Genomic DNA, 26712 nt, shown 5'->3' with positions numbered 1-26712 from the left:
AAAGACTTCTAATGTAATAGAATCCAGTGTGTTGTCCACCACTGTGAGTGTTAATGAGAGACAAAGCTATTGTCAAGAGTGCCTCAGGGAAATGTGATAGGACCACTCTTATTATCTCTATTCATAAATGATCTGACGGACAGGGTGAGCAACAATCCGTGGTCGTTTTCTGATAGCAATGTGGTGTACAGCAAGGTATCGTCGTTGAGTGACTGCAGAAGGATACAAGATGACTAGACAAAACTTCAGCCAGCTCCAAATGTAGAAAAAGTAAGTTAATGCAGTCCCGCAATGTCCCAATACAGAATTAGTAATGTGCTGCTTCACTCAGTCACGTAAATTCAATATCTGTGCGTAACATGAAGCGAAACGAAATGGAAAAAGCACAGTTTTAGGGACGTGATGAGAATTATTTGGTTGGCCTGACTCCAGCTACACACTGGGAAAACGAAACTGCAAATATCTGATGTGCCGAGACACCAGAAAAAAAGCACCTGACAACTACATTACTGGCCACTACAATTGCTACACCAAGAAGAAATGCAGATGATAAACGGGTATTCATTGGACAAATATATAATATGTGATTACACTTTCACGCAATTTGGGTGCATAGATCCTGAGAAATCAGTACCCAGAACAACCACCTCTGGCCATAATAACGGCCTTGATACGCCTGGGCATTGATTCAAACAGAGCTTGGTTGGCATGTACATGTACAGCTGCCCTTGCAGCTTGAATATGATATTGTGACGAGCCAGTTGCTTGGCCACCATTGACCAGACATTTTCAATTGGTGAGAGATCTGGAGAATGTGCTGGCCAGGGCAGCAGTCGAACATTTTCTGTATCCAGAAAGGCCCGTACAGGACCTGCAACATGCGGTCGTGCATTATCCTGCTGAAATGTAGGGTTTCGCAGGGATCGAATGAAGGGTAGAGCCACGGGTCGTAACACATCTGAAATGTAACGTCCACTGTTGAAAGTGCCGTCAATGCAAACAAGAGGTGACCGAGACGTGTAACCAATCGCACCCCATACCATCACGTCGGGTGATACGCAAGTATGGCGATGACGAATACACGCTTCCAATGTGCGTTCACCGCGATGTCGCCAAACACGGATGCGACCATCATGATGCTGTAAACAGAACCTGGATGCATCCGAAAAAATGACGTTTTGCCATTCGTGCACCCAGGTTCGTCGTTGAGTACACCATCGCAGGCACTCCTGTCTGTGATGCAGCGTCAAGGGTAACCGCAGCCATGGTCTCCGAGCTGATAAGCCATGGTGCTGCAGACGTCGTCAACTGTTCGTGCAGATCGTTGTTGTCTTGCAAACGTCCCCATCTGTTGACTCAGGGATCGAGACGTGGCTGCACAATCCGTTACAGTCATACGGACTGCTAGTGATAGGAGGCCGTTGGGATCCAGCACTGCGTTCCGCATTACCCTCCTGAACCTACCGATTCCATATTCTGCTAATAGTCATTGGATCTCGATCAACGCGAGTAGCAATGTCGCGATACGATAAACCTCAATCGCGATAGGCTACAGTCCGACCTTTCGTCCGAGTCGGAAACGTGATGGTGCGCATTTCTCATCCTTACACGAGGCATCACAACAACGTTTCTCCAGGCAACGCCGGTCAAATGCTGTTTGTGTATGAGAACTCGGTTGGAAACTTTCCTCATGTGAGCACGCTGTAGGTGTCGGCACCGGCGCCAACCTTGTGTGAATGCTCTGAAAAGCTGATCATTTGCATATCACAGCATCTTCTTCCTGTCGGTTAAATTTCGCGTCTGTAGCACATCATCTCCACTGTGTAGCAGTTTTAATGGCGAGTAGTGTATTAGAAGGAACATTCTCTATATCCACTATGTCTTGTACGTTAACATTCAACTGCCTGTAAGGGCTTACACCAGAGAGCACCCAGACAGCAGAAGAAACACAACGCCTCTTGACTCCATCCGTTGTGGTTCCACTGCGTGATGCCTTCAGGCAGCTCGGGAACTGGGTTTTGTGTTATCCTCGTCTTCGTACCCTCTTCACTGACGCGAAGTCACCTGCACTGTGTCACATGAGAAGTCTAAGCATACGTAACTTCGTAGCAGGACACGGCTTGGCCCTTGCGATTTTTCTGAACTGTCGGCACACGCCGTATTTTCAACTGTTGAGATGGATGCTAGGGCACATTCCGAAGCCAACTTGAAAGAAAGAAGAAGGCTTCAAGTCACATGGCGTTGTTCGTTACTACTGAATACTGTACCTATGAACTCACAGATAACTTCAGCTAATGTTCGTTGCTCGTGGTGCCTGAAGGATAAAAATAAGTGAAAGCATAAAAAAGTTTTTGAACTCGGGAGTCTCTTGCCTGCAACAGTGTTTAAAGAGGGAAAACCTCTGCTCCAGGGTACTGCAGTGGCCAGATGAATTCACATTGCAGCGACGGCACTTCCCGTCAGAGATCGCAATTTCAATTTTTAAAGTCCTAAGTAATTATTTGTGACGCAAAGGCAGCAGTACTGGCAAACGACAGCACGACGAGGTGAAGAGAACCGCGTCACGCTCATCCATATTCATGGAGCTCTCGGGCGACATAACTTTGCCGAAGAGCAGATATGTGCGCCTGCCTGCACGAACTACATTTTTCTCTCGCGAAACAAATACGGGCTCTTCACAGACGCACGTCTAACCTTTTTGCTTATTTATAGTATCCTTCCGCAACTCTTTGGCGAAAAAAAAGAGAACAAAATGGAGTTGATGTTACACATTCAAACTTCAGAGCACGTTGCGTTGTTAGCAGAAGAAGTGACAAATTTACGAAATGTTACGAATACAGTTGCACGATAAAATGTATATTCCCCACTTTCTTTCGTAGAGACATGCCAGTAAAACGAATCCTGGAGATAGATACACACAATGAACTGTAGCGGTGTCTCCACAAGCTGTCCAGTTCCTCACTAATGAAAGCAAATAGTCAGCGTGCCGTGTCGGTCTTTCATTGTCTGTAGCTGTCGCGCAAATACTATTTTTTGCAGTCATACGTACAGAGTATGCGTACGAAGTTATTTCTTGTGACTTTAGTCAGAGAAATGTTTGGATAGGCGTTCGAAAACGTTATTTCCCGTGATACGTGATTCCTTAATAGTACCACACTTACACACCGTATCTTGAATGCCATAAAAGAGGAAGCGGGTATCATAGTTGGTAGTCACAATTTATAATTAAGACAGTTTATTGACATTACCCGTTTAAAAAAACTGACAATTACTGTTAGGACTCAACGTACTCAGTACTCTAACAAACAATTCCAAATTAAGAAAATAGGGTTACTGACAAACTTGACAACTTCAAACTCCCATATAGGACTTCCCTTAAAATAGATACAATGAAAACAATTACAGGTAAAGGGGGACTTAATAACACCTAAAGACTATTGCAATATTAAGATGCCATTACATAACATGATAGAACCACTTAAATAAAAAAGGTACAATAGAAACACTGATCTTTAAAAAATAAATGTTCACGTGCTCAGACATGTTAATAAAAAATTACTAGAAAATACTGCACAAGGAAGTTCAAAAATGGTTCAAATGGCTCTGAGCACTATGGTACTTAACTTCTGAGGTCATCAGTCCCCTAGTAGAACTTAGAGCTACTTAAACCTAACTAACCTGAGGACATCACACACATCCATGCCCGAGGCAGGATTCAAACCTGCTACCGTAGCGGTCGCGCGGTTCCAGATTGTAGCGCCTAGAATCGCTCGGCCACCCCGGCCGGCCATCAGGAAGTCAGCAGATGCTATGCAGTTTAAGGTTTAGCCAGTTGCCAGTCCCTAGTATTTAAGAAAACAAGTTCATATGCAACAGGTTACACCAGCTTAACCCGCCTTGACGGAAAGGAAAATAAATACTAAAACTTTGGAAGACGATATGGGAACAACTCCGGTAGTGGACAGGTTCTTGAACACTGCCAGGCCTAGACCCCGAATGACATTTCACTCCCCACCAAGGCGCTGGCACAGTCAAAAGTGTCTGCCCGAATCACAAAGACATTCCAATAACTCTGAATCATAGAAACACTAGGCAGAACCTTTGACTCACTTACACATGGGCAACTGTATTAATAGAGTGCAGGCTTTAAAAACGCAACATAAAATCATTAGATTGCAAGAGACACAAAGCACTAGTAAAACTTCTGAGAAAATTTTCAATAACGGCCACTATTTCACTAGGCCAACTAAACTCTTCCACACCGTCTTAAGGTTCGACTATGAATGTCTCACCATAATAATAAAATTTAAATCTCTGAGTGCGTCGGTGAACAACAACAATTACGACGACCCACTCCATATCAGGCACACAATACGAGGGAGCGGGTTCCACAGCTTCACCGCTTCCCTTCAAATTTTGTTCCCAGCGACGTCACAGAACTTGTATCTCCAAGCTGCCCATGTCGGCAAAACGCCCAACCGATTTCACACCACAACGTGTAACGGTCATCACGCTCGTTTGGCAGCCGTTGACACTCGTCTCCCCGCGAATGTCACAAGAGCTCGAGGGTTACCCGTCGAAGGCTCACAACCCTCTCGCTTCGCCCGCCAACCCGGTAGATAAGACACGCGAAAAGCAAAGATAACTTAGCTCAACCATAATCGATCTCAACGATACATGAACTAAATAACACTGGCGGCAGCTCGCCACGGCTCATCCCATGCAACAGTTTTCAGTTCATTTGGTAAAGGAGGGAAGTACATTGATGAGTCGAAACATTATGACCATTGTTCACAGCGAGGCTGAATGCTTCCTTGTGGTGTCGCGGGCAAGTGAAACAGTTTGAAAAGAATGTAAGCACAAGGGAGACCAATGGACACTCCTCACAGCGAAGATACGCGCCGTAAATGTGGAAATCCACAGATATAGACGGTTTTCACAAAGAGCACATTATCTCTGGAACAGCGAATCTGGTCGCCTGTTGACGTACTACTGTTGTGAGCACCTATGGAAGTGTGTTAGGGATAGTGAAATAACGAGTAGGCCGTATAGTGTCGGACTTCCAGGACTCATCACAAGACTCACGCCCAGTCCTCACAGCTTTACTTCTGCCAGTATCTCGTCTCCTACCTTCCAAACTTTACAGAAGCTCTCCTGCGAACCATGCAGAACTAGCACTCCTGAAAGAAAGGATATAGCGTAGACATGGCTTAGCCACAGCCTGGAGGATGTTTCCAGAATGAGATTTTCACTCTGCAGCGGAGTGTGCGCTGATATGACACATCCTACCCGAGTTCGAGTCTCGCTCCGGCACACAGTTTTAATCTGCCAGGAAGTTTCATATCAGCGCACACTCCGCTGCAGAGTGAAAATCTCATTCTGGAAACATCCCTCAGGCTGTGGCTAACAAGGGGAAGGCCTCAGACACGGCCAACCGATTCGACTCAAATTTGGCAGGTCACTTGTGCACAACCTAAAACAAAGGACTCTAAGATATTTTGGGTCAACACCCCCGCAATTTTGAGAAAATCACCCCTAAAGGTTATGACGAGCAATCGACTCTAAATCGGAGGGATCGATAGATAATTGTAAATAGAGAATTTTTCATCATCAGGTATGGGGTCTGCAAAAGCAAAATTTTCCAGAAATCAAGGAAAGACACTTTTACAACTGCCGCTTCTGTACCCATATGGTAAACGCCTTCGCCGACAGCGCAATGGCCAAGGTAATTGGCTGGGAATCGGGAAACCCGGGTTCGAATCTCGAAGAAACGTAGCGGATGTTATTCTTTTCGTTTGTATTTTTCCATATCTCAATTGTTAGGGATAGGAGGGTTAATAAGGTAAGTAAATCAATAAGGAATTATAGTAATACTGACCTTATTAACCCTCCTATCCCTATCAATTGAGATATGGAAAAATACAAACGAAAAGAACAACTTCCGCGAGGTTTCTTCGAGATTCGAACCCGGGTTCTCCGAGTCCCAGCCAATTACCTTGGTCGTTGCGCTATCGCTGCTCTCGGCGAAAAGCATTTACCATGTGGGTACAGAAGCGGCAGCTGTAAAAGTTTCTTACCTCGATTTCTGAAAAAGTATGTATTTTCGGATCCTGTACCTGATGATGACAAATGCTCTATTTACAATTATCTGTTGATCCCGCCAATTTTGAATCGATTGCTCATCGTAAGCTTTAGGGGTGATTTTCCCAAAATTGCGGGGGTATTGACCCAAAATATCCTAGATTCCTTCGTTTTAGGTTATACACAAGCGACCTGACAAATTTGAGCTGAATCGGTTGGCCGTGTCTGAGTCCTTCCCCTTGTAAGCCATGTCTCCGCTATATCCTTTCTTTCACGAGTGCTAGTTCTACAAGGTTCGCAGGAGAGCTTCTGTAGAGTTTGGAAGGTAGGAGACGAGATACTGGCATAAGTAAAGCTGTGAGGACGGGGCGTGAGTCGTGCTTGGGTAGCTCAGTTGGTAGAGCACTTGCCAGCGAAAGGTAAAGGTCCCGAGTTCGAGTCTCGGTCCGGCACACAGTTTTAATCTGCCAGGAAGTTTTATGTACTCGGAATACTGGCAAACCGAAGTAGATGAGGCTGATCTCGAGAAAACTGCATTCATCACCCCTGAGGGCCTGTATGAGTTTAAGATCATGCCGTTTGGTTTGTGTAATGCACCAGCAACTTTTGAACTGATGTTGGATAATCTTCTAAGTCACCTGAAGTGGACGATGTGTCTTTGTTTTTTAGATGACATTATAGTGTTCTCAGACACATTTGATGAACACATAAAAAGACTGATGGTGTTTCTTAAGTGTCTCCAACAAGGCGGACTGAAACTTAATCCAAGAAAGTGTCTCTTTGGAGCAAAAGAAATCAAACTACTTGGACAGCTTGTGTCAAACGGCTTGGATATTGAAATTTATATTAGTTTCCAGTAGTTTCTGTTTCAGGATGTATTAAACCTGTAATTTGGTCTTTAATCATTCTTCTGCTTAATTTGATTTAATTTACTGGTTATTGGTATGTAGTAGAGTAACAATTTAACAGACACGTGATTAAATACTGACAAGATTTCTCGACTGCGCCGATTCTAATTTTCAATCGAATGTTTGTTCCTAGGTACATGCCCATGTTCTACCTTGGATCATTTTCTGTCAACTGGAAAATCTAAAAACATGACTATGTTGTACCTTGGATCATTTTCTCACAACTGGAAAATCTAAGTTTTACAAAGGAATTTTTGAAATTTCAGAAATATTGTGATGTATACAAGAAGTGAATGTTATCATTTACAAATTTAATAAGAATATATATTTAACTTCTATTACAGACATTGCAAAAGTCTGAAAAGTGTACCGAGGTACAACACTCTCCCCTACCAGTGGTAGGAGTAAATTTTTAATTATGACCTAGAAAAATGGAGTTGCGTAATTATTTTTTGTTTCTTTGCTCTTAAATGTCTGCAGTCCTCGTAAACATTGAAATCCCTCCATCACAGCACCGTAACACGTCGCCAGAGGAGTTGCAGCCCATCTCCACGTTATTAATGGGTGTTTCCTAGTACTTTGTCTGCACTAGTGGTGTGACGCAGCACTATGGCGCGAGGGTTTGCAATGTTACCAGGACTGTAGACATGTAACGTCATTTATTCATGGTGATACTCGAGACTTTCTGACTTTCCGTCGTACAGTTAATTTCATTTTCGGTCCTCTTTTAGCCCTCATCATCAACTTTGTTTCCTCCCCCAGGCTGGCTCTGTTTAGATCGTAAGCCTTGCCATCTAGTCCTGTTTTCCCACATCTTTCAGTGTTCACTCTGGTCCAGCCCTCGTCTCTTTTTTCAACACACTCCTCCACACCTTTAAGCCATCTATCCTGTGGTTTTCCTCTTGGTCGTCTACTTCGCACCTCCATTTCATGTGTTTTTTTGGGAATCCTCTTGTTGTCCATTCTCTTTCAGTGCGCATACCACCTTAGCCTTGATGTGTCTATCGTGTTCTGCGAGAGTTCCTCTTTCACTAGTCCTCTTGCCGTTTTATTCCTCATCCTATCTCTCTTTGTTACCCCTATTCTGCATCAGAGGAACACGCCTATAATCGGCTTACGTCTCTTTTCATTACCTATGTTCCAGGTGCATATATCAATATTAGGATGTAGTTAACCTCTATATATTACTTCTTTCCTTCTTTATAGGACGTCATCGTTCCAAACCACGACCCCTAACACTTTGCAGAAATGCTTTTGCCTGTCTGCCACGTTCACCGATCCCTTTCTCATTTCTTACATTTTCTTTTATAGCACTTCTACATCTACATCTACATGACTACTCTGCAATTCACATTTAAGTGCTTGGCAGAGGGTTCGTCGAACCACAATCATACTATCTCTCTACCATTCCAATCCCGAACAGCGTGCGGGAAAAACGAACACCTAAACCTTTCTGTTCGAGCTCTGATTTCTCTTATTTTATTTTGATGATCATTCCTACCTATGTAGGTTGGGCTCAACAAAACATTTTCGCATTCGGAAGAGAAAGTTGGTGACCGAAATTTCGTAAATAGATCTCGCCGCGACGAAAAACGTCTTTGCTATAGTGACTTCCATCCCAATTCGCGTATCATATCTGCCACACTCTCTCCTCTACTACGTGATAATACAAAACGAGCTGCCCTTTTTTGCACCCTTTCGATGTCCTCCGTCAATCCCACCTGGTAAGGATCCCACTCCGCGCAGCAATATTCTAACAGAGGACGAACGAGTTTAGTGTAAGCTGTCTCTTTAGTGGACTTGTTGCATCTTCTAAGTGTCCTGCTAATGAAACGCAACCTTTGGCTCGCCTTCCTCACAATATTATCTATGTGGTCTTTCCAACTGAAGTTGTTCGTAATTTTAACACCCAGGTACTAAGTTGAATTGACAGCCTTGAGAATTGTAGTATTTATCGAGTAATCGAATTCCAACGGATTTCTTTTGGAACTCATGTGGATCACCTCACACTTTTCGTTATTTAGCGTCAACTGCCACCTGCCACACCATACAGCAAATTTTTCTAAATCGCTTTGCAACTGATACTGGTCTTCGGATGACCTTACTAGACGGTAAATTACAGCATCATCTGCGAACAACCTAAGAGAACTGCTCAGATTGTCACCCAGGTCATTTATATAGATCAGGAACAGCAGAGGTCCCAGGACGCTTCCCTGGGGAACACCTGATATCACTTCAGTTTTACTCGATGATTTGCCGACTATTACTACGAACTGCGACCTTCCTGACAGGAAATCACGAATCCAGTCGCACAACTGAGACGATACCCCATAGGCCCGCAGCTTGATTAGAAGTCGCTTGTGAGGATCGGTGTCAAAAGCTTTCCGGAAATCTAGAAATACGGAATCACCTTGAGATCCCCTGTCGATAGCGGCCATTACTTCGTGAGAATAAAGAGCTAGCTGCGTTGCACAAGAACGATGTTTTCTGAAACTATGCTGATTACGTATCAATAGATCGTTCCCAAGTACTTGACACTTTCCACCTTCTTCAACTGCTAACCTTCAGTCCTTATTCCACTAGTTGCTCTAACTTTCTTTCTGGTTGTAATCAGGATCTCTCATTTGTTTACATCAAATTTCATTCGATACTGTCTCACAGGATCTTCTCATGCCTCTAGCCGTTCCTGATCTCTTCCTTCCTGTTTCCCCAGATCATCTTCCACGAACACCATTGCTTTCATCTTACCTTCTTCGATTTTTTTTTCCTTGTCACCTTAGTCATTATCTCAGCCAAGAAGCTTTTAACAGGGGAATTAGACTGTGCTAGTCATAAAATTTACAATTTTTTTTATTTAAAATGTTTTTGTTTCTCATTTTTTTACAGACATCAGTTTACATTTGAAGTTACTATCTTTTCCCCTCAGGATGACTCAGAACCCATTCTGTCCTTTAGCCTGTGTCTTCGCCTCACTGGCACATTCCACAGCCTGTACCTTATAAGGCAATGTTGTTTTGTCTGCAGTTTTCCTATCTTCGAAAGGGATTTAACTGAACCATCAGGAGTTTCCCAATGTTCGGCTAGCAACAACCCCAAATATGAAACTTTCTGGCAGATTAAAACTGTGTGCCGGACCGAGACTCGAACTCGGGACCTTTGCCTTTCGCGGGCAAGTGCTCTACCAACTGAGCTACCCAAGCACGACTCACGCCCCGTCCTCACAGCTTTGCTTCCGCCAGTACCTTCTCTCCTACCTTCTAAACGTTACTGGCGGAAGTAAAGCTGTGAGGACGGGGCGTGAGTCGTGGTTGGGTAGCTCAGTTGGTAGAGCACTTGCCCGCGAAAGGCAAAGGTCCCGAGTTCGAGTCTCGGTCCAGCACACAGTTTTAATCTGCCATGAAGTTTCATATCAGCGCACACTCCGCTGCAGAGTGAAAATCTCATTCTGGAACCCCAAATATGTTACACACTCTCATGGGGCAGTCGATGTACTCCCCATGGTGGCAAGTTCTGGAGAGTACGGGCGACTGAAATCATGGTACCTAGTTGCCTCGATGAGAGTGCGCACCTCGTAAAGTTCTGCCTTATGTCTGGCGAAGCAGTCAGTGCCTGTCTGTGCCGGCAGGTGGTGAACTCCGGCGAGCCGGCGACGTTCAACTGCTCGGTGTCGGGCTCCCCCGTGGCCGGCGTGGAGTGGCTGCACAACGCGGAGCCGCTGGCCGCCGGCCGCGCGCGTCTCCTGTCGCCGCTGGCTCTGCACGTCGACGCCGCGACGCGCGCCCACCGCGGCGTCTACCAGTGCGTCGCCAGGGGGGACGACGATAGCGCGCAGGCGTCCGCTGAGCTGCGGCTCGGAGGTGAGTCGCCACCAGCGCTGAACTGCGTCGGACCATCTACCACCTTGACAGGCCACATGATTTTCAGCTTATGTAACAGGGTTGGACTGCACGGGATTGTAGTGTGCAAGTCGTAGCACGGGACATCATCATCATCAGCAACAGAGTTGTGTAACACAAGCAAGTGAGCAGTGACTGCTGCCTATGGTACTTAGTATTTCCTAACTGGAGGGGGGGGGGGGGGAGTTTCATCGTATTGGTAGGGTCCCCCGTCGGGCAGGCCGTTCGCCGGGTGCCGGTCTTCCAATTTGACGCCACTTCGGCGACCTGCAGTCGATGAGGATGATGGGATGATGACGAGGACAGCACAACACCCAGCCCCTGAGCGGAGAAAATTCCCCAACCCAGCCAAGAATCGAACCTGGGCCCAGAGCATTGACAACCCGTCATGCTGACCATTAAGCTACCAGGGGCGGATTTGGGGGGAGGGGGGGGGGGGGGGGAGAAGCAAGTTTTTCTCAAGTTGATGCAACTTGAGAGACCATTGCTTCACACTTGATAACAGATTTAAAAATAGCTGTTAATTAAATTTCCTCTGCTGTTAATAGTGGTTTAAAGCTAACTCACTGTCATTAAACTTTGAGAAGACCCACTACATGCAGTTCATAAACTGTAAGAGATTTCCTTCTAGCATACGTTTACATAAGAAGACATACAGCTCGAAATGGTTGACAGTGTTAAATTTCTGGGATTACAACTCGATAATCAATTCAGTTGGGAAGTGCCTACCACAGAATTGCTTAAGCGCCTAAACGATTCTGTATTTGCAGTGAGAATGGTGTCAAATGTAGGATATATAAATACACTACTGACCATTAAAAATGCTACACCAAGAAGAAATGCAGATGATAAACGGGTATTCATTGGACAAATATATTATACCACAACTGACATGTGATTACATTTTAGCCAGCCGGAGTGGCCGTGCAGTTCTAGGCGCCACAGTCTGGAACCGCGCGACCGCTAAGGTCGCTGGTTAGAATCCTGCCTCGGGCATGGTTGTGCGTGATGTCTTAGGTTAGTTAGCTTTAAGTAGTTCCAAGTTCTAGGGGACTGATGACCATAGCAGTTAAGTCCGATAGTGCTCGGAGCCATGTGAACCATTTTGATTACATTTTCACGCAATTTGGGTGCATAGATCCTGAGAAATCAGTACCCAGAACAACCACCTCTGGCCGTAATAACGGCCTTGATGCGCCTGGGCATTGAGTCAAACAGAGCTTGGATGGCGTGTACAGGTACAGCTGCCCATACAGCTTCAACACGATACCACAGTTCATCAGGAGTAGTGACTGGCGTATTGTGACGAGCCAGTTGCTCGGCCACCACTGACCAGACGTTTTCAATTGGTGAGAAATCTGGAGAATGTGCTGGCCAGGGCAGCAGTCGAACATTTTCTGTATCTAGAAAGGTCCGTACAGGACCTGCAACATGCGGTCGTGCATTGTCCTTCTGAAATGTAGGTTTTCTCAGGGATCGAATGAACGGTAGAGCCAGGGGTCGTAACACATCTGATTATGTAACGTCCACTGTTCAATGAGCCGTCAATGTGAACGAGAGGTGACCGAGACGTGTAACCAATGGCACCCCATACCATCACGCCGGGTGATACCCGAGTATGGCGATGACGAATGCACGCTTCCAATGTGCGTTCACCGCGATGTCGCCAAATACGGATGCGTCCATCATGATGCTTTAAACAGAACCTGGATTCATCCGAAAAAAAAATGACGTTTTGCCATTCGTGCACCCAGGTTCGTCGTTGAGTACACCATCGCAGGCGCTGCTGTCTGTGATGCAACGTCAAGGGTAACTGCAGCAGGGTCTCCGAGCTGACAGTCCATGTTGCTGCAAACGTCGTCGAATTGTTCGTACTGATGGTTGTTGTCTTGCAAACGTCCCCATCTGTTGACTCAGGGATCGAGACGTGGCAGCACGTTCCGTTACAGCCATGCGGATAAGATGCCTGTCACCTCGACTGCTAGTGATACGAGGCCATTTGGATCCAACACGGCGTTCCGTATTATCCTCCTGAACCCACCGATTCCATATTCTGCTAACACTTATTGGATCCCGACCAACGCGAGTAGTAATGTCGCGATACGATAAACCTCAATCGCGATAAGCTACAATCCCACCTTTATCAAAGTCGGAAACGTGATGGTACCCATTTCTCCTCCTTACACGAGGCATCACAACGTTTCACCAGGCAACGCCGGTCAACTGCTGTTTGTGTATGAGAAATCGGTTGGACACTTTCCCCATGTCAGCACGTTGTTAGTGTCGCCACCGGCGCCAACATTGTGTGAATGCGCTGAAAAGCTAATCATTTGCATATCACAGCATCTTCTTCCTGTCGGTTAATTTCGCGTCTGTCGCACGTCATCTTCGTGGTGTAGCAATTTTAATGGCCAGTTGTGTATTAAAAAACTTTTATACCTTGCTTACTTTCATTCTCTTATGTCATTGGGATTATATTCTCGGGCAACTCATCAAACCGAGCAAAAGTTTTTAAAGTGCAAAAGCGTGTGATAAGAATCATTTGTGGTGTAAATTCAAGAACATCATGTAGAAACCTGTTCAAGGAACTTTGTATTCTAACCACTGCTTCTCAGTATATTTATTTTTTAATGAAATTTGTTGCAAGTAATACATCTCTATTTCCAACCAATAGCTCAACACATAGTATCAATACTAGGAATAAGAACAATCTACTTAAGACCTAAAATCACTTACTTTGGTCCAAGAAGGGGTCCAATATTCAGGAACACACATTTTCAATAAATTGCCAGCAACCATTAAGAATTTGGTTTCAGATAAAGCTCGGTTTAAACAGAGTTTAAAAGACTTTTTCATAGGCAACTCCTTCAACTCTATAGATGAATATCTTAACAGAGACTGTTAAGCCAGCTTAAGTAAAAATTGTTAGATTTCGGTTTTGACAGCTCTTGGTCACAACATTCAAAATTAGGTATTTTGTGTATGGTAAATTTATTAATAGTGCATAACAATGTTTCTTCTGACAGCGTGTTAATTCTGTAAATATTAGCTCTTCCAGTTCACCTACTTCGGCAATCTCCTGAAAATGATCAGAGTAGTAAGTATTATATTCAAATGTTTTATGTTTTTATGTCATACTTTCTGACATGTTCCACACCCACGAGAATCATCTCATTTTTTGGGTCTTTGGAACGAAAACTGAATCTAATCTAAACTATTCAGAGTAGTACTCGACTTGCACAAAAGCCAGTTAGAGCCCTCGTGGTGAAAGAGATTGTATTTGGCGAGCAAGGGGAGGAGAGGTGGTGGCGTAGAATTCCTGATCAACATCCTGGACTAAATTCCAAGCCTCTCCGCAATGTCTCATGAAGTGAGGGCTTGTAGGATTGTTGAAGGTCAGCCATCCGTCAGATGATGACGTTCAACTCGGTGGCCCCATTGGTGCTATTCGAGTGGATTAATCCATGTGCTAGCATCGGGTTTCACCCTCTCCCTACTCTCATCATCATAAAACACAAACGTAACACTACAATACACACGTATCCATTACACTCACCTACTCTCCACAAACATACACACACGAAACAACTGCCCAATACCTGCATGGAAAGCGTCCTATGTGTGCGAACGAGGAACACCCTTTCCGACCAGGCAGTAACATTGGGCATGGCCGATTTTTGAATGGCGTGCAGTTGACAATGTTTCCATTTGCCTTTGGGGCAAAGCGGAGGAGGGGGGAGGTCGCAAATATCCTTAACATCTTACGCCAACGTCCTCGATTAAATTCCAAACTTTTCCGCAGTGTTTCATGAAGTGAGGGCCTGTGATACTGTTGATGGTGATCCATCAATCAGATGGGAACAAGCTCGGTGGCCACCTTGGTGCTACTCAGGAGCAGTAGGCTATGTGTCGGCACCAGATTTCGCCTTCTCCCATTATCCAACACAACAAGGGTAACACACTACACACACCCAATACAGTCACCTACACCTGTCAGATATACTCAAACATACAACTGTCACAATTCGCGAAGGAAAGGTGCCAGTTTGCGCGAAGAAAAGAAAAACCTTTCCAATTAGGCTGCTGAACCTACCCTTCAGGGTCTAGCAGCTGACACTGTCATACAATTTTGCATTCAAGAAGAAAAATTGGTACTTTTTGCAGGCGATGCTAGTGTTTCCAGAATGAAATTTTCGCTCTGCAGCGGAGTGTGCGATGATTTGAAACTTCCTGGCAGATTAAAACTGTGTGCAGGACCGACACACGATCTCGGGACCTTTGCCTTTCGCGTGCAAGTGCTCTTCCAACTGAGCTACCCAATCACGACTCACGACCCGTCCTCACAATTCTACTTCCGTCAGTTCGATACTAGTGTTGTAACAAACCCCATTAGAGCGAAAGCAACAAAAGAATTGGTAAATGATAGTTTCCAAAGAATTGACTGGATTTCTGAAAATGGACTCTCCCTAAATTTTCAAAATAAAGCACACTACATTCAGCTCTGTACAATAAATACTCATACTAACAATTCATGTAGCACATGAGCAGCGATCGGTAAGTAGAGTAGAATGTTCCAAATTTTTGGGTGCACCAGTTGATGAAAACTTGAACTGGTAGAAGCATATTACTGAGCTTCTCAAAAGATTAAGTTCAGGTGCTTTTGCTTTTCGTATAACTGTTGACATGTTTTGCATATTTCCGCTCAATAATGTCGTACGGAATAGTTTTCTGGGGTACCCAATGCTTAAAAAGAAAGTATTGATTGCACAAAAGCGAGCAGTAAGAATAATGTGTGGTATTCACACAAGGACGTCATGGAGGTGCCTCTCCATGGAGCTAGGCTGTCGCAATACATATTTTCGCTAATGAAATTCGTCATAAATAATCATACCTACAACATTACACAGAAAAATAACCTTTATTGACCATTGTTAAAGCTGAGAATGGCTCAGAGAGTAGCTCAATATGAAACAAGGAAAATTTTTGACCGTTTTCCCAGTAACATGTCTGACAGGTAGCAAAGCACGTTTTAATTCTAATTCGAAATCATTTCTCTTGAACAACCACTTCTATTCTACTGACGAATCTTTACTTAAAAACTGGTAAAAAGTCCTTGTTTTTAAGTGTAGTGACATGAGTAGGAGTAAAATGATAATTTGTTCATTAATGTTAACATGTACACAATCATGTACACAATCGTGTAAACTGATTCGTTCCACATCATATCGATAAAAGGCGCGTTCAAGTGATCTATGGAACGTGTAAGTAACTAACTTACTTACTTTTTTCTCAAATAAAATAAATCAAAAATTTTTTAGCCATCAGGCAAAAGAATCATGGCTGTAATCCGTCTCTGCAACAGCAGACTGGACGCTGGCAAAATATCTCGAGTTCTATTCTTGCTTTCTTTTTTCTTTTGCGAACAGTACGTACCCTTCACAAAAACATCATAAAAATAGATGGATATTTCCACTTTTGTAAAAGCAGTCTGTCTGTTTACGTTTGACATTCGTTGTTCCGCTCGTCCTCATTCCGTAGGTCGTTACACGCTATTTATATTTCATACTTACATTACGTAAAGGATTCCACTCAGAAATTCGAGTGCGCTCACCTTGCCACCTCCAGTTACCTCCTTGTGACATTTAGGGTGCCTCAGGGGAATCTCATCAAATGCACGTTCCACACAAGCATGGTCCGGATAATGGATCGCAGACTGCGACATTATGCGGCGCTTAAGTTCGGTACAAACTGTGCTATGCTAGGTATAGAGTTCCAGGTTCACTGCGAAGGCTAAGTTCTATATACATTGTGTCAAAGCACACTGAACTCGATCCTTATCGAATTACTTAGAACAGGAATCAAGAGACGACTCATAAACATTACTCGCACTCAATGATTAACGTTTTTTCCACAGTTCTATTGGAACACCTCCGTGAGCCATCATTTTTTGATATCTCGACTGCAACAGTTACAAAAATCTTTAAGTTCTTATATAAATTTCTCCTAATTGTTGCTAGTTGCTATTTCATCTACCAGCTTCTCTGATGAAAACAGATGTAAGTCCAACATAAGTTGTTTTCATCATGGTCATATTGTTTTCATTGTATCATCTCCACCACCATTCTCTACGCTTATTCTTTTTCTTTTTTTTTTATTTCAGAGCACTGTATCACTTTCCTAATGCCGTTTCCTTGAAACTTCTTTCTCTTTATTAGTTGCTTTATATCTTGTGAGATTTACTTTTCTTTGCTTTATTTTCCTGTGTAATATTTTTTCTGTTTGCAGCAACAACTTTATTAATAATTTCCCTTTGATTAATTTTGAAGATAAGAACCTGTGGATCAGCAGAAACAGTTATAGCTCCCTGTTCTTAAATGCATCCTCATAATTTACATTTATGATACTTTATGGCTTTGTATCCATTTTTAAATTATACCTTACTGGTCTATCGTCATCTGAAATTCAAAACCATTTGAGGACCATGTTGGGCCATTGTGTATAACTGATTTATCGACTGCTAAAATACATTCCAATTCGTTTTATTTCCATCTGGCTATTGCCAAGTCTATTTTATACTCATTCTTTTCTGGAATAATGTGTCAAGGATAAATATGATAAAATACAGTCCATTTAATTTTAGTTCCGTCTTGTCTTTCCCAAGTCCATTTTACACTCATTTACTTCTGGAATAACTGGAATAGCGTGTTAAGGATAAGTATAGTGTTCTCTCTGCAAATTCCTTTAATTACGACATCTGTGGTATCTGGAACTACACCCAATGTTATCCAATGAAAAATTGTTCTTTAATTATGGTCCTACTTTTGCGAGGCTGGTTGTCTTTTATAAGCTTCTACAGCTTCTCGTAAAGTCATAACGAGTCAAAATTCTTTTAATTCTAATGTATACCATTTGATTTTTTTTAACTACGAAGTATTTTTAGAAAGTCATCCGATTTCACAAGACTGTATTCTGTACATCGTTGGTACCCAACCTTTCTGAGACCATTACCTCTAATCGCCACCAGATATTCACATTTTAGCTAGAACTCTCCCTCTTCCCCCCTTCCCCCCCCCCCTGCCTTTTCCCCCCACCATCATCAACATTGGCGTCTAACTAAATTTCAGAATGAATAAGAATTTTCTTTGTATACTTTTTTAAAATGACTAAAATGATATTCAGGTTTAGTAGATGTTTTACTAAACCACGAACTAATGAGCCAGTGACACTATTGATGTTACTTATTTCGAACAACCTCTCATTATAGGATATTCATTGGACAAATATATTATACTACAACTGACACGTGATTACGTTTTCATGCAATTTGGGTGCACAGATCCTGACAAATCAGTACCCAGAACCACCTCTGGCTGTAATAACAGCCTTGATATGCCTGGGCATGAGTCAAACAGAGCTTGGATGGCGTGTACAGGTACAGCTGCTCGCGTAGCTTCAACACGATACCACAGTTCATCAAGAGTAGTGATTGGCATATTGTGATGAACCAGTTGCTCGACCACCATTGCCCAGACGTTTTCAGTTAGTGAGAGATCTGGAGAACGTGCTGGCCAGGGCAGCAGTCGAACATTTTCTGTATCCAGAAAGGCCCGTACAGGACCTGCAACATGCGGTCGTGCATTATCCTGCTGAAATGTATGGTTTCGCTGGAATCGAATGAAGGGTAGAGCCACGGGTCGTAACACATCTGCAATTTAACGTCCACTGTTCAAAGTGCCGTCAATGGGAACAAGAGGTGACCGAGGCGTGTAACCAATGACACCCCATACCGTCACGCTGGGTGATACGCCAGTATGGCGATGACGAATACACGCTTCCAATGTGCGATCACAGCGATGCCACCAAACACAGATGCGACCATCATGATGCTGTAAACAGAACCTGGATTCATCCGAAAAAATGACGTTTTGCCATTCGTGCACCCGGGTTCTTCGTTGAGTACACCATCGCAGGCGCTCCTGCCCGTGATACAGCGTCAAGGGTAACCGCAGGCTGATCCCAGCGGAGGTTCGAGTCCTCCCTCGGGTATGGGTGTGTGTGTTTGTCCTTAGGATAATTTAGGTTAAGTAGTGTGTAAGCTTAGGTACTGATGACCTTAGCAGTTAAGTCCCATAAGATTTCGCACACATTTGAACATTTGCTGCTGCAAACGTCGTCGAACTGTTTATGCAGATGGTTGTTGTCTTGCAAACGCTCCTATCTGTTGACTCAGAGATCGAGACGTGGCTGCACGATCCGTTACAGCCAAGCGGATAAGATGCCTGTCATTTCGACTGCTAGTGATACGAGGACGTTGGGATCTAGCATGGCATTCCGTATTACCCTCCTGAACCCACCCATTCCATATTCTACTAACTGTCATTGGATCTCGACCAACGCGAGCAGCAATGTCGCGATACGATAAGCCGCAATCGCGATAGGCTACAATCCGACTTTTATCAAAGTCGGAAACGTGATGGTACGCATTTCTCCTCCTTGCACGAGGCATCACAACGTTCCACCAGGCAACGCCGGTCAACTGCTGTTTGTGTATGAGAAATCGGTTGGAAACTTTCCTCATTTCAGCACGTTGTAGGCGTCGCCACCGGCGCCAACCTTTAGTGAATGCTCTGAAAAGCTAATCATGTGCATATCACAGCATCTTCTTCCTGTCGGTTAAATTTCGCGTCTGTAGCACGTCATCTTCGTGGTGCAGCAATTTTAATGGCCAGTAGTTTAAATGTATGGTTATATCCCGATCAGTCGAGTTAAGCTTCGCTATAATAAGGGCTCTCGCTATAAAAGTTAGGACATCCAGTGCACACTAAACCAATGCATGAGACGGTAAACAGTCTCACAACTCCCTGTAGTGCTAAAATTTCAGTGTAACATTTTGTTTCCTCGGAATGAGTTCAACTGCTCGCGGAAAAGGTTCGCGCCCTCCCTTTTAAAATTCCAGCGCTTCTCGACTATGACGGCGACTTTCGTCAGTGGCTGTAACGGAGGCGACTTTCCCCGCTGAATGCCAAGTGCTCGCGCTCACACACGGTCCTCGGTTTCCTCTCTACGTACAAAAGCGAAAGCCGCGTAGACGGTCCGGCGTCTTTCACGCTGCACCTCCGCATTCAGACACTGGGAGGGTAGCACATTAACGTCGACACGTTAGCCGCAGGGCTGAATACACGCCGTCAAAAGAGGGCGTGTGGGGCCTCCTCAACTCGTCCTTTCGTAAGCGCATTTCTCTCCTTGAAACTCGCCCGTCTTGGACACTCTAGCGTCTGCGTCGTCTCCCCGATTAAAATATTTCGCTGCATTTCTGGGAGGCGAAATATGCGACTGATGCTCTTTTGGTTAGCGTTGCAAGATACCAGCAAGGATGTCCCAGGTTCGATTCGCTCTGATCACCAAGGACTTTTTTTCTGCTATGGGAACGTCTACGAAATGGTTTGTTCGAAGTCGTCAGGCCAAATTAGGGGCTCCAGTAAAAAGCAAACAGCGGCATTGCCACAAAAGTCACCGTAGGAGCGTCAGACTGTCCGCCTTTAACAAAATAACAATATACTCTTAATTTCAATTCCTGTCTAATTAAATTGAGGACACTTTCGATAACCAGACAGTTTTCTAACAGAAGATTAATGAAGAATAAATTTTAGCTTAGAGGGACCTTCCAATCAATAAATGTTACTTGCATTTTTACATGTTACAGTGGAAGTAGACAATGACTAAGAGCCACGCGTGATGAATTTCAGTAGAGGAACTAGTCGCACTGGCGAAAACATTTATTGACCCCCAGAAGAAATCACTCTAGTACCGTGTGTAGCAGCCTGTATCTTTAATAATGGTCTCATTTCGACGAGGAAGAGAACCCATAAAATTTTACTGGTACGCCGTATCCAGCCGAAACCACTTACTCATGATTAGATCCCGCAGGGCTGCCACGCTACGGGGACGTTGGTTGTTACTTTTCACATGCTATTCCAATTAGCCCCAGACTTGTCCTATGGGGTCCAGACCGGATGATTTAACGGGTGAGCCGAGGATGTACCAGGTCAATCAAAAAGAAATGCACACTATTTTTGCAAAAATACAGTTTTCATTCTGCATGTCTGAAAGTTTTACAGTGTGTTGATACATCCTTCCCGCTTGTTATCAAGCTTAGTTCAACCTGTTCCCATGAGTGGCGCAGTCACAGCATGTCTTCAAGATGACTGCTACACTTGACGTTCGTCAGAAGCAACGTGCTGTCATAGAATTCCTGTGCTGTGAAAACGAGACATTGGTAAACATCCACAAGAGACTGAAAAAAGTGAATGGAGATACTGCTGTCGATTGCAGTACAGTTAGTCGGTGGGCAAGCAGGTTACGTGACGAAAGCGGGCACGACAATATTGAGGATTGTCCTCGCAGCGGCAGGCCTCGTACTGCACACACTCCAGGCAATGTGCAGAGAGTTAGCGAATTGGTGACTGCTGACAGACGCATCACAGTGAACGAATTGTCACGCTGCGTTAGGATAGAGGAAGGAAGTGTTTGCAGAATACTGAAAATATTGGCGTTAAAAAAGGTTTGTGCCAGGTGGGTTCCCAGGATGTTGACAGTGGCTCACAAAGAAACAATAAAAATGGTATGCAGCGAACTTTTGGAACAGTACGAGAATGATGGAGATGAATTTCTTGGAAGAATTGTGACAGGTGATGAAACATGGCTCCATCATTTTTCACCAGAGACGAAGAGGCAATAAATGGAGTGGCAATATGCAAATTCACCCAAGAAAAAAAATTCAAAACCACACCTTCTGCTGGAAAAGTTATGGCTACGGTGTTTTTCGATTCCGAAGGACTGTTGCTTGTGGTCATCATGCCAAGTGGAACCATCGTAAATTCTGACGCATATGTGACGACGCCGAAGAAACGTCAAGGTCGACCGAGTCGTGTTCGGCCACATCGACAAAAGCAGGATGTTTTGCTGTTGCACGACAATGCACGGCCACATGTCTTTCAAAAAACCATGGAAGCGATCACAAAACTCGGATGGACAACACTGAAACACCTGCCTTACAGTCCTAACCGGGCTCCATGTGTCTATCATCTCTTTGGGAAACTGAAATACTCTCTTCGTGGAACGAGATTTGAAGATGATGATTCACTTGTGCACGCTACCAAACAGTGTCTCCAACAGGTTGGTCCAGAATTTTACCGTGCGGGTATACAGGCGCTGGTTCCGAGATGGCGTAAGGCAGTTGAGAGGGACGGAAATTATTTGGAGAAATGAAAATATTGGTCCTAAAGGATGTATCTACACACTGTAAAACTTTCAAACATGTAGAATAAAAGATGGATTTTAAAAAAAAATAGTGAGCATTTCTTTTGGAGTGACCCTCGTATGGGTGTTCGTTAAACTTGTAACATACAGCGCTCTGAATATGGCTACTGCCACATGGCAATCTGGAGTGTCCAATAGTGCTGAGATATGCATTTAGTTTCCGATATCAGTATCGTGGATAAGTTATTTTTCGGTAACAGTTACTTATAACGGCTGTAAATAACTGCCAAAAATAACTTATTCGTACTTTCAAATGCATCAATATCCTTCCACATTTGGTATAAGTAATTCCGGATGCGGTTATTTATCAGTTAGCGATCAGAGAACATGTACCAGTAATTCCGGTTGTTACTAACTGGCTCCAGTATCTGCTGGACTGTGCCACACTACCGAGCTGAGCTGACTATACAGAGTGTCCCTCCTAAGAGTCGCCACGCGCATTTTCTCCAGTGTTTCTGAAGATATTTGCAATTTAGTTTTTGCAACGTGTATCTGGAGCCAGCCCAAACAAGTCCTGCTCATCAGGTCTCGCATATGATGCCCAGAGTAAGTATCGGTTTGCTTCCCATTACAAACAGAATTATTTTTAAATCGTAATTTGACTTGCCCATTCGATAGAGCGGATCCGAATTAATTTCCTCAGTATGTATTAACAGGAACAGTAAAATATGTAGAACAATCAATGGTCCATCAGCTTCCGAGCAGCGTTTCTCCATGGCGGTATGAGTCAGCGCGGGCGAGGGCGGTGCTCTTACGTGCGTGTTACTTTTTAGACTAGATTAGATTAATTATTCATTTGCGTTAGTATTTTGCAGCTGTGACTTATTAAACTGATGGTTCGGTAATTTTCACAACTGTCAACCAATCCATGGAGAAGAAATAAAAACCTTGAGGTTCGCCGTTGACATTGAAATTCTGTCAGAGACAGCAAAGGACTTGGAAGAGCAGTTGAACGGAATGGACAGTGTCTTGAAAGGAGGATATAAGATGAACATCAACAAAAGCAAAACGAGGATAATGGAATGTAGTCGAATTAAGTCGGGTGATGCTGAGGGAATTAGATTAGGAAATGAGGCACTTAAAGTAGTAAAGGAGTTTTGCTATTTGGGGAGCAAAATAACTGATGATGGTCGAAGTAGAGAAGATATAAAATGTAGACTGGCAATGGCAAGGAAAGCGTTTCTGAAGAAGAGAAATTTGTTAACATCAAACATAGATTTAAGTGTCACGAAGTCGTTTCTGAAAGTATTTGTATGGAGTGTAGGCATGTATGGAAGTGAAACATGGACGATAAATAGTTTCGACAAGAAGAGAATAGAAGCTTTTGAAATGTGGTGCTACAGAAGAATACTGAAGATTAGATGGGTAGATCACATAACTAATGAGGAGGTATTGAATAGAATTGCGGAGAAGAGGAATTTGTGGCACAACTTGACAAGAAGAAGGGACCGGTTGGTAGGACATGTTCTGAGGCATCAGGGGATCGCCAATTTAGTATTGGAGGGCAGCGTGGAGGGAAAAAATTGTAGAGGGAGACCAAGTGATGAATATACTAAGCAGATTCAGAAGGATGTAGGTTGCAGTAGGTACTGGGAGATGAAGAAGCTTGCACAGGATAGAGTAGCGTGGAGAGCTGCATCAAACCAGTCTCAGGACTGAAGACCACAACAACAACAACAACAACAATTATTCATTCCATAGATCCATAAAAGAGGGAATCCTCCTGGGTGTGGAACATGTCACATAAACACATTACAAAAATGTAATTAGAAAAACTTGAGTTTCATTAATTTTAATGATCCTCAGTCAATAAACAGTAAAATTATGTACATGAACTAAATTTAAACTTCTAATATTTACAGGTTTAATACTTACATCTGCTTTTATTAAATCCATCATTCAGACATTTGCTAGTTTCTTGGCTATTACAACCAAGTATTGTCAAAAATTAAAGTAAATTATTCATTTCAGTGATCCTCAGTTAAGAACAGTCACATTATGTACAAGATTTAAAATTAAACTTCCACTATTTACAGACTTAAGACTTGCATCTGCTTTCTGTACATCCATCATTCACACAGGGGGTAGTTACTTGGCTGTTACAATCAAGTATTGTCAAAAATTAAAGTATAATAAATTTTAATTAAAATGGTCTACTGCACTTGTTGAGAAACTCATGGATGGAATAGAAGGAGTTGGCCACCAAAAATTCTTTTAAATCATGTTTAAATTGTGCCTTGTCTGAAACTAAACTTTTAATCGTTGCTGGTAACTTATTTAAAGTATGCGTTGCTGAATACTGGGCTCCTTTCTGGGCAAGAGTAAGTGATTTTAAATCTTTGTGTATATTGTTCTTATTCCTAGTATAACTGTGTACTAAGCAGTTAGTTGGAAAAAGAGATGTATTATTTACATCAAACTTCATTGAGGAATAAATAATGAGAAGCTGTGGTTAGTATGCCCAGTTCTTTGAATAGGTTTCGACATGATGTTCTTGGATTTACACTACTCATTACTCTTATTATACGATTCTGTACTCTTCTCTGTTTGTGAAGTTACCCCAAAATATGATACCATATGACACAATGGAGTGAAAATAAGCAAAATATGCCAGTTTTTTTATATTTGTATCTCCTATGTCTGACATCATTCGCATTGCAAACACAGACTTGTTTAGGCGCTTTAGCAGATCGGTAGTATGTTGCTCCCAACTGAATTTATTATCAAGTTGTAATCCCAAGAATTTTACACTCTCAACTTCTCCTATTTCCACGTCATCATATTTTATACACACATCAGAAGGAAATCTCTTGGAAGTTCTGAACTGCATATAGTGGGTCTTTTCAAAGTTAAATACAGTGAATTGGCTATGAACCACATATTAATGTCAGTAAATATTTGATGAGCTGCCCTTTCTAAATTTATATTTGATTTACTATTTATTGCAATGTTTGTATCATCATTACTGTGTCTTACTGTCCCTTTTGATATGCATCAGTAAAACGAATGCCGCAATAGAGTAATTTGGAACCGCTCTGTCGAATGGCTTTTTGTAACGCGAAATAAACCGACACTTTCCATGGCCGGTGGGTGTCGCGTGGAAGACATGATAAGCAGTATTTGTTTGGGCTGTCTCCAGCTACACATTGCAAAAACAAAATTGCAAACATCAGCCGAAACACCAGAGAAAATGCACCTGACGACTCTTAGGAGAGGCACCCTGTATGCTTAGCAATATTGATCTGACTATGTTTCCAGAACCTTTCACTGAATGATGTTACAGAGGTTATCGGCGTTTCGTATAGGATGGAGATCGGGCTCTAGCGTCAAATGTAGTTATCTAAGGAGCTTCAGAAAGTTATTTTCGAAAGCAAAGTGCACGAAATGTTTCACTGCGCTTTTAAAAGTAGAATTTTTAACAACCGCTTTTTTAAGTGTCATTAATAGGTTATGTATGCAAAATTCGAAACTTAATTCCACATTTGGCTGGTCCTGGATTTCTTCATCTCGGTATACTGTCGGTAGCGAAAGCGAAAGAAAAGCATCTTTGTAGCGTTGAAACTTCCCCTTTTTACAATTTTTTACAACTGTGCTTAACCTGACACACAATATTTTTTTTTTTTTTTTTAGCGCAACGCAATCTGACTTTCAAAATCTCTAGAAGAGAATGGCCCTGACTAACATTAAACTATCTCTTTCACAAATCACTTACCTCACAAAAATCTTCGCTCTCAAGCTACTGCAATACAGCGAGCGCCACTACTGCCAGCTAAATAAAAGATTCAAACTATGGAAGGCACTAACTACTGATAGGGATAGTTAGCAAATGAAAGATATTAATAGAGAACAAACAATGTATTTACCTTGATATCATGACAAATTACAAAACTCCGCCATCTCTCTCCCCACATCCACCACTGCTAGCGGCACACCTCCAACTGCCCAACGCTACGCGCTGTTCACAGCCAGCTGCCTAACACTACAATGGTTGAGTATTACAACAATGCAAAGCAGCCACAGACTGCACACGGCACAGCCGGTGATTTTCATACAGAGGTGGCGTTACTAATAAAAAAACCTAAACAGCCTACTTACATAGCCCCCATGCTCCCCACAAAAAATTTTACAAATTTTGTTGGGCACTGGCCAATACATATTTGTTAAAATTCTTTTTCATAATTACAATAACAAAGAAATCAAATGCACACACTTATTGATACAATGTTGGTCAAAAGCTAAAATTTTCTCACAGTCCATAAAGACAGTCCTGATCATTCATCACATTGCAGTGTTTTTCTCAAAGTCTGAGCAGTAAAAGAAAATGCACACGGAAGTAGTGGATTTCCATGCAGTCTTGAAGAAGTATCGTTGTCCTTCCAACGGAAAGACAGTGCTGACTCTCGACATGCTGACAGGTAATGGGCCACAAGAGAGCAAACCCACAGCGGAGTCAGTCGAAGTTTTGAAGAGTATTGGTGGGTAGGTCATCACAGAGCAGACCCACTGTA

The 26712-nt window shown here is 43.1% G+C and overlaps 1 protein-coding gene across 1 annotated transcript in view; it reads left to right on the top strand.

Annotated features, from left to right (window-relative positions):
- LOC126263057 (Down syndrome cell adhesion molecule-like protein Dscam2) overlaps positions 1 to 26712 on the top strand; it is a 551657-nt gene that overhangs the window by 186735 nt on the left and 338210 nt on the right. Inside the window, exon 7 of the mRNA XM_049960035.1 lies at positions 10615 to 10846. Coding sequence (XP_049815992.1) covers positions 10615 to 10846 — 232 coding nt within the window. The remainder of the gene's footprint in view (positions 1 to 10614; positions 10847 to 26712) is intronic.

This window comes from Schistocerca nitens, chromosome 1, assembly GCF_023898315.1.
Source record: "Schistocerca nitens isolate TAMUIC-IGC-003100 chromosome 1, iqSchNite1.1, whole genome shotgun sequence".
Taxonomy (NCBI): Eukaryota; Metazoa; Arthropoda; class Insecta; order Orthoptera; family Acrididae; genus Schistocerca; species Schistocerca nitens.
This window is presented reverse-complemented; position numbering and strand designations above follow the sequence as displayed.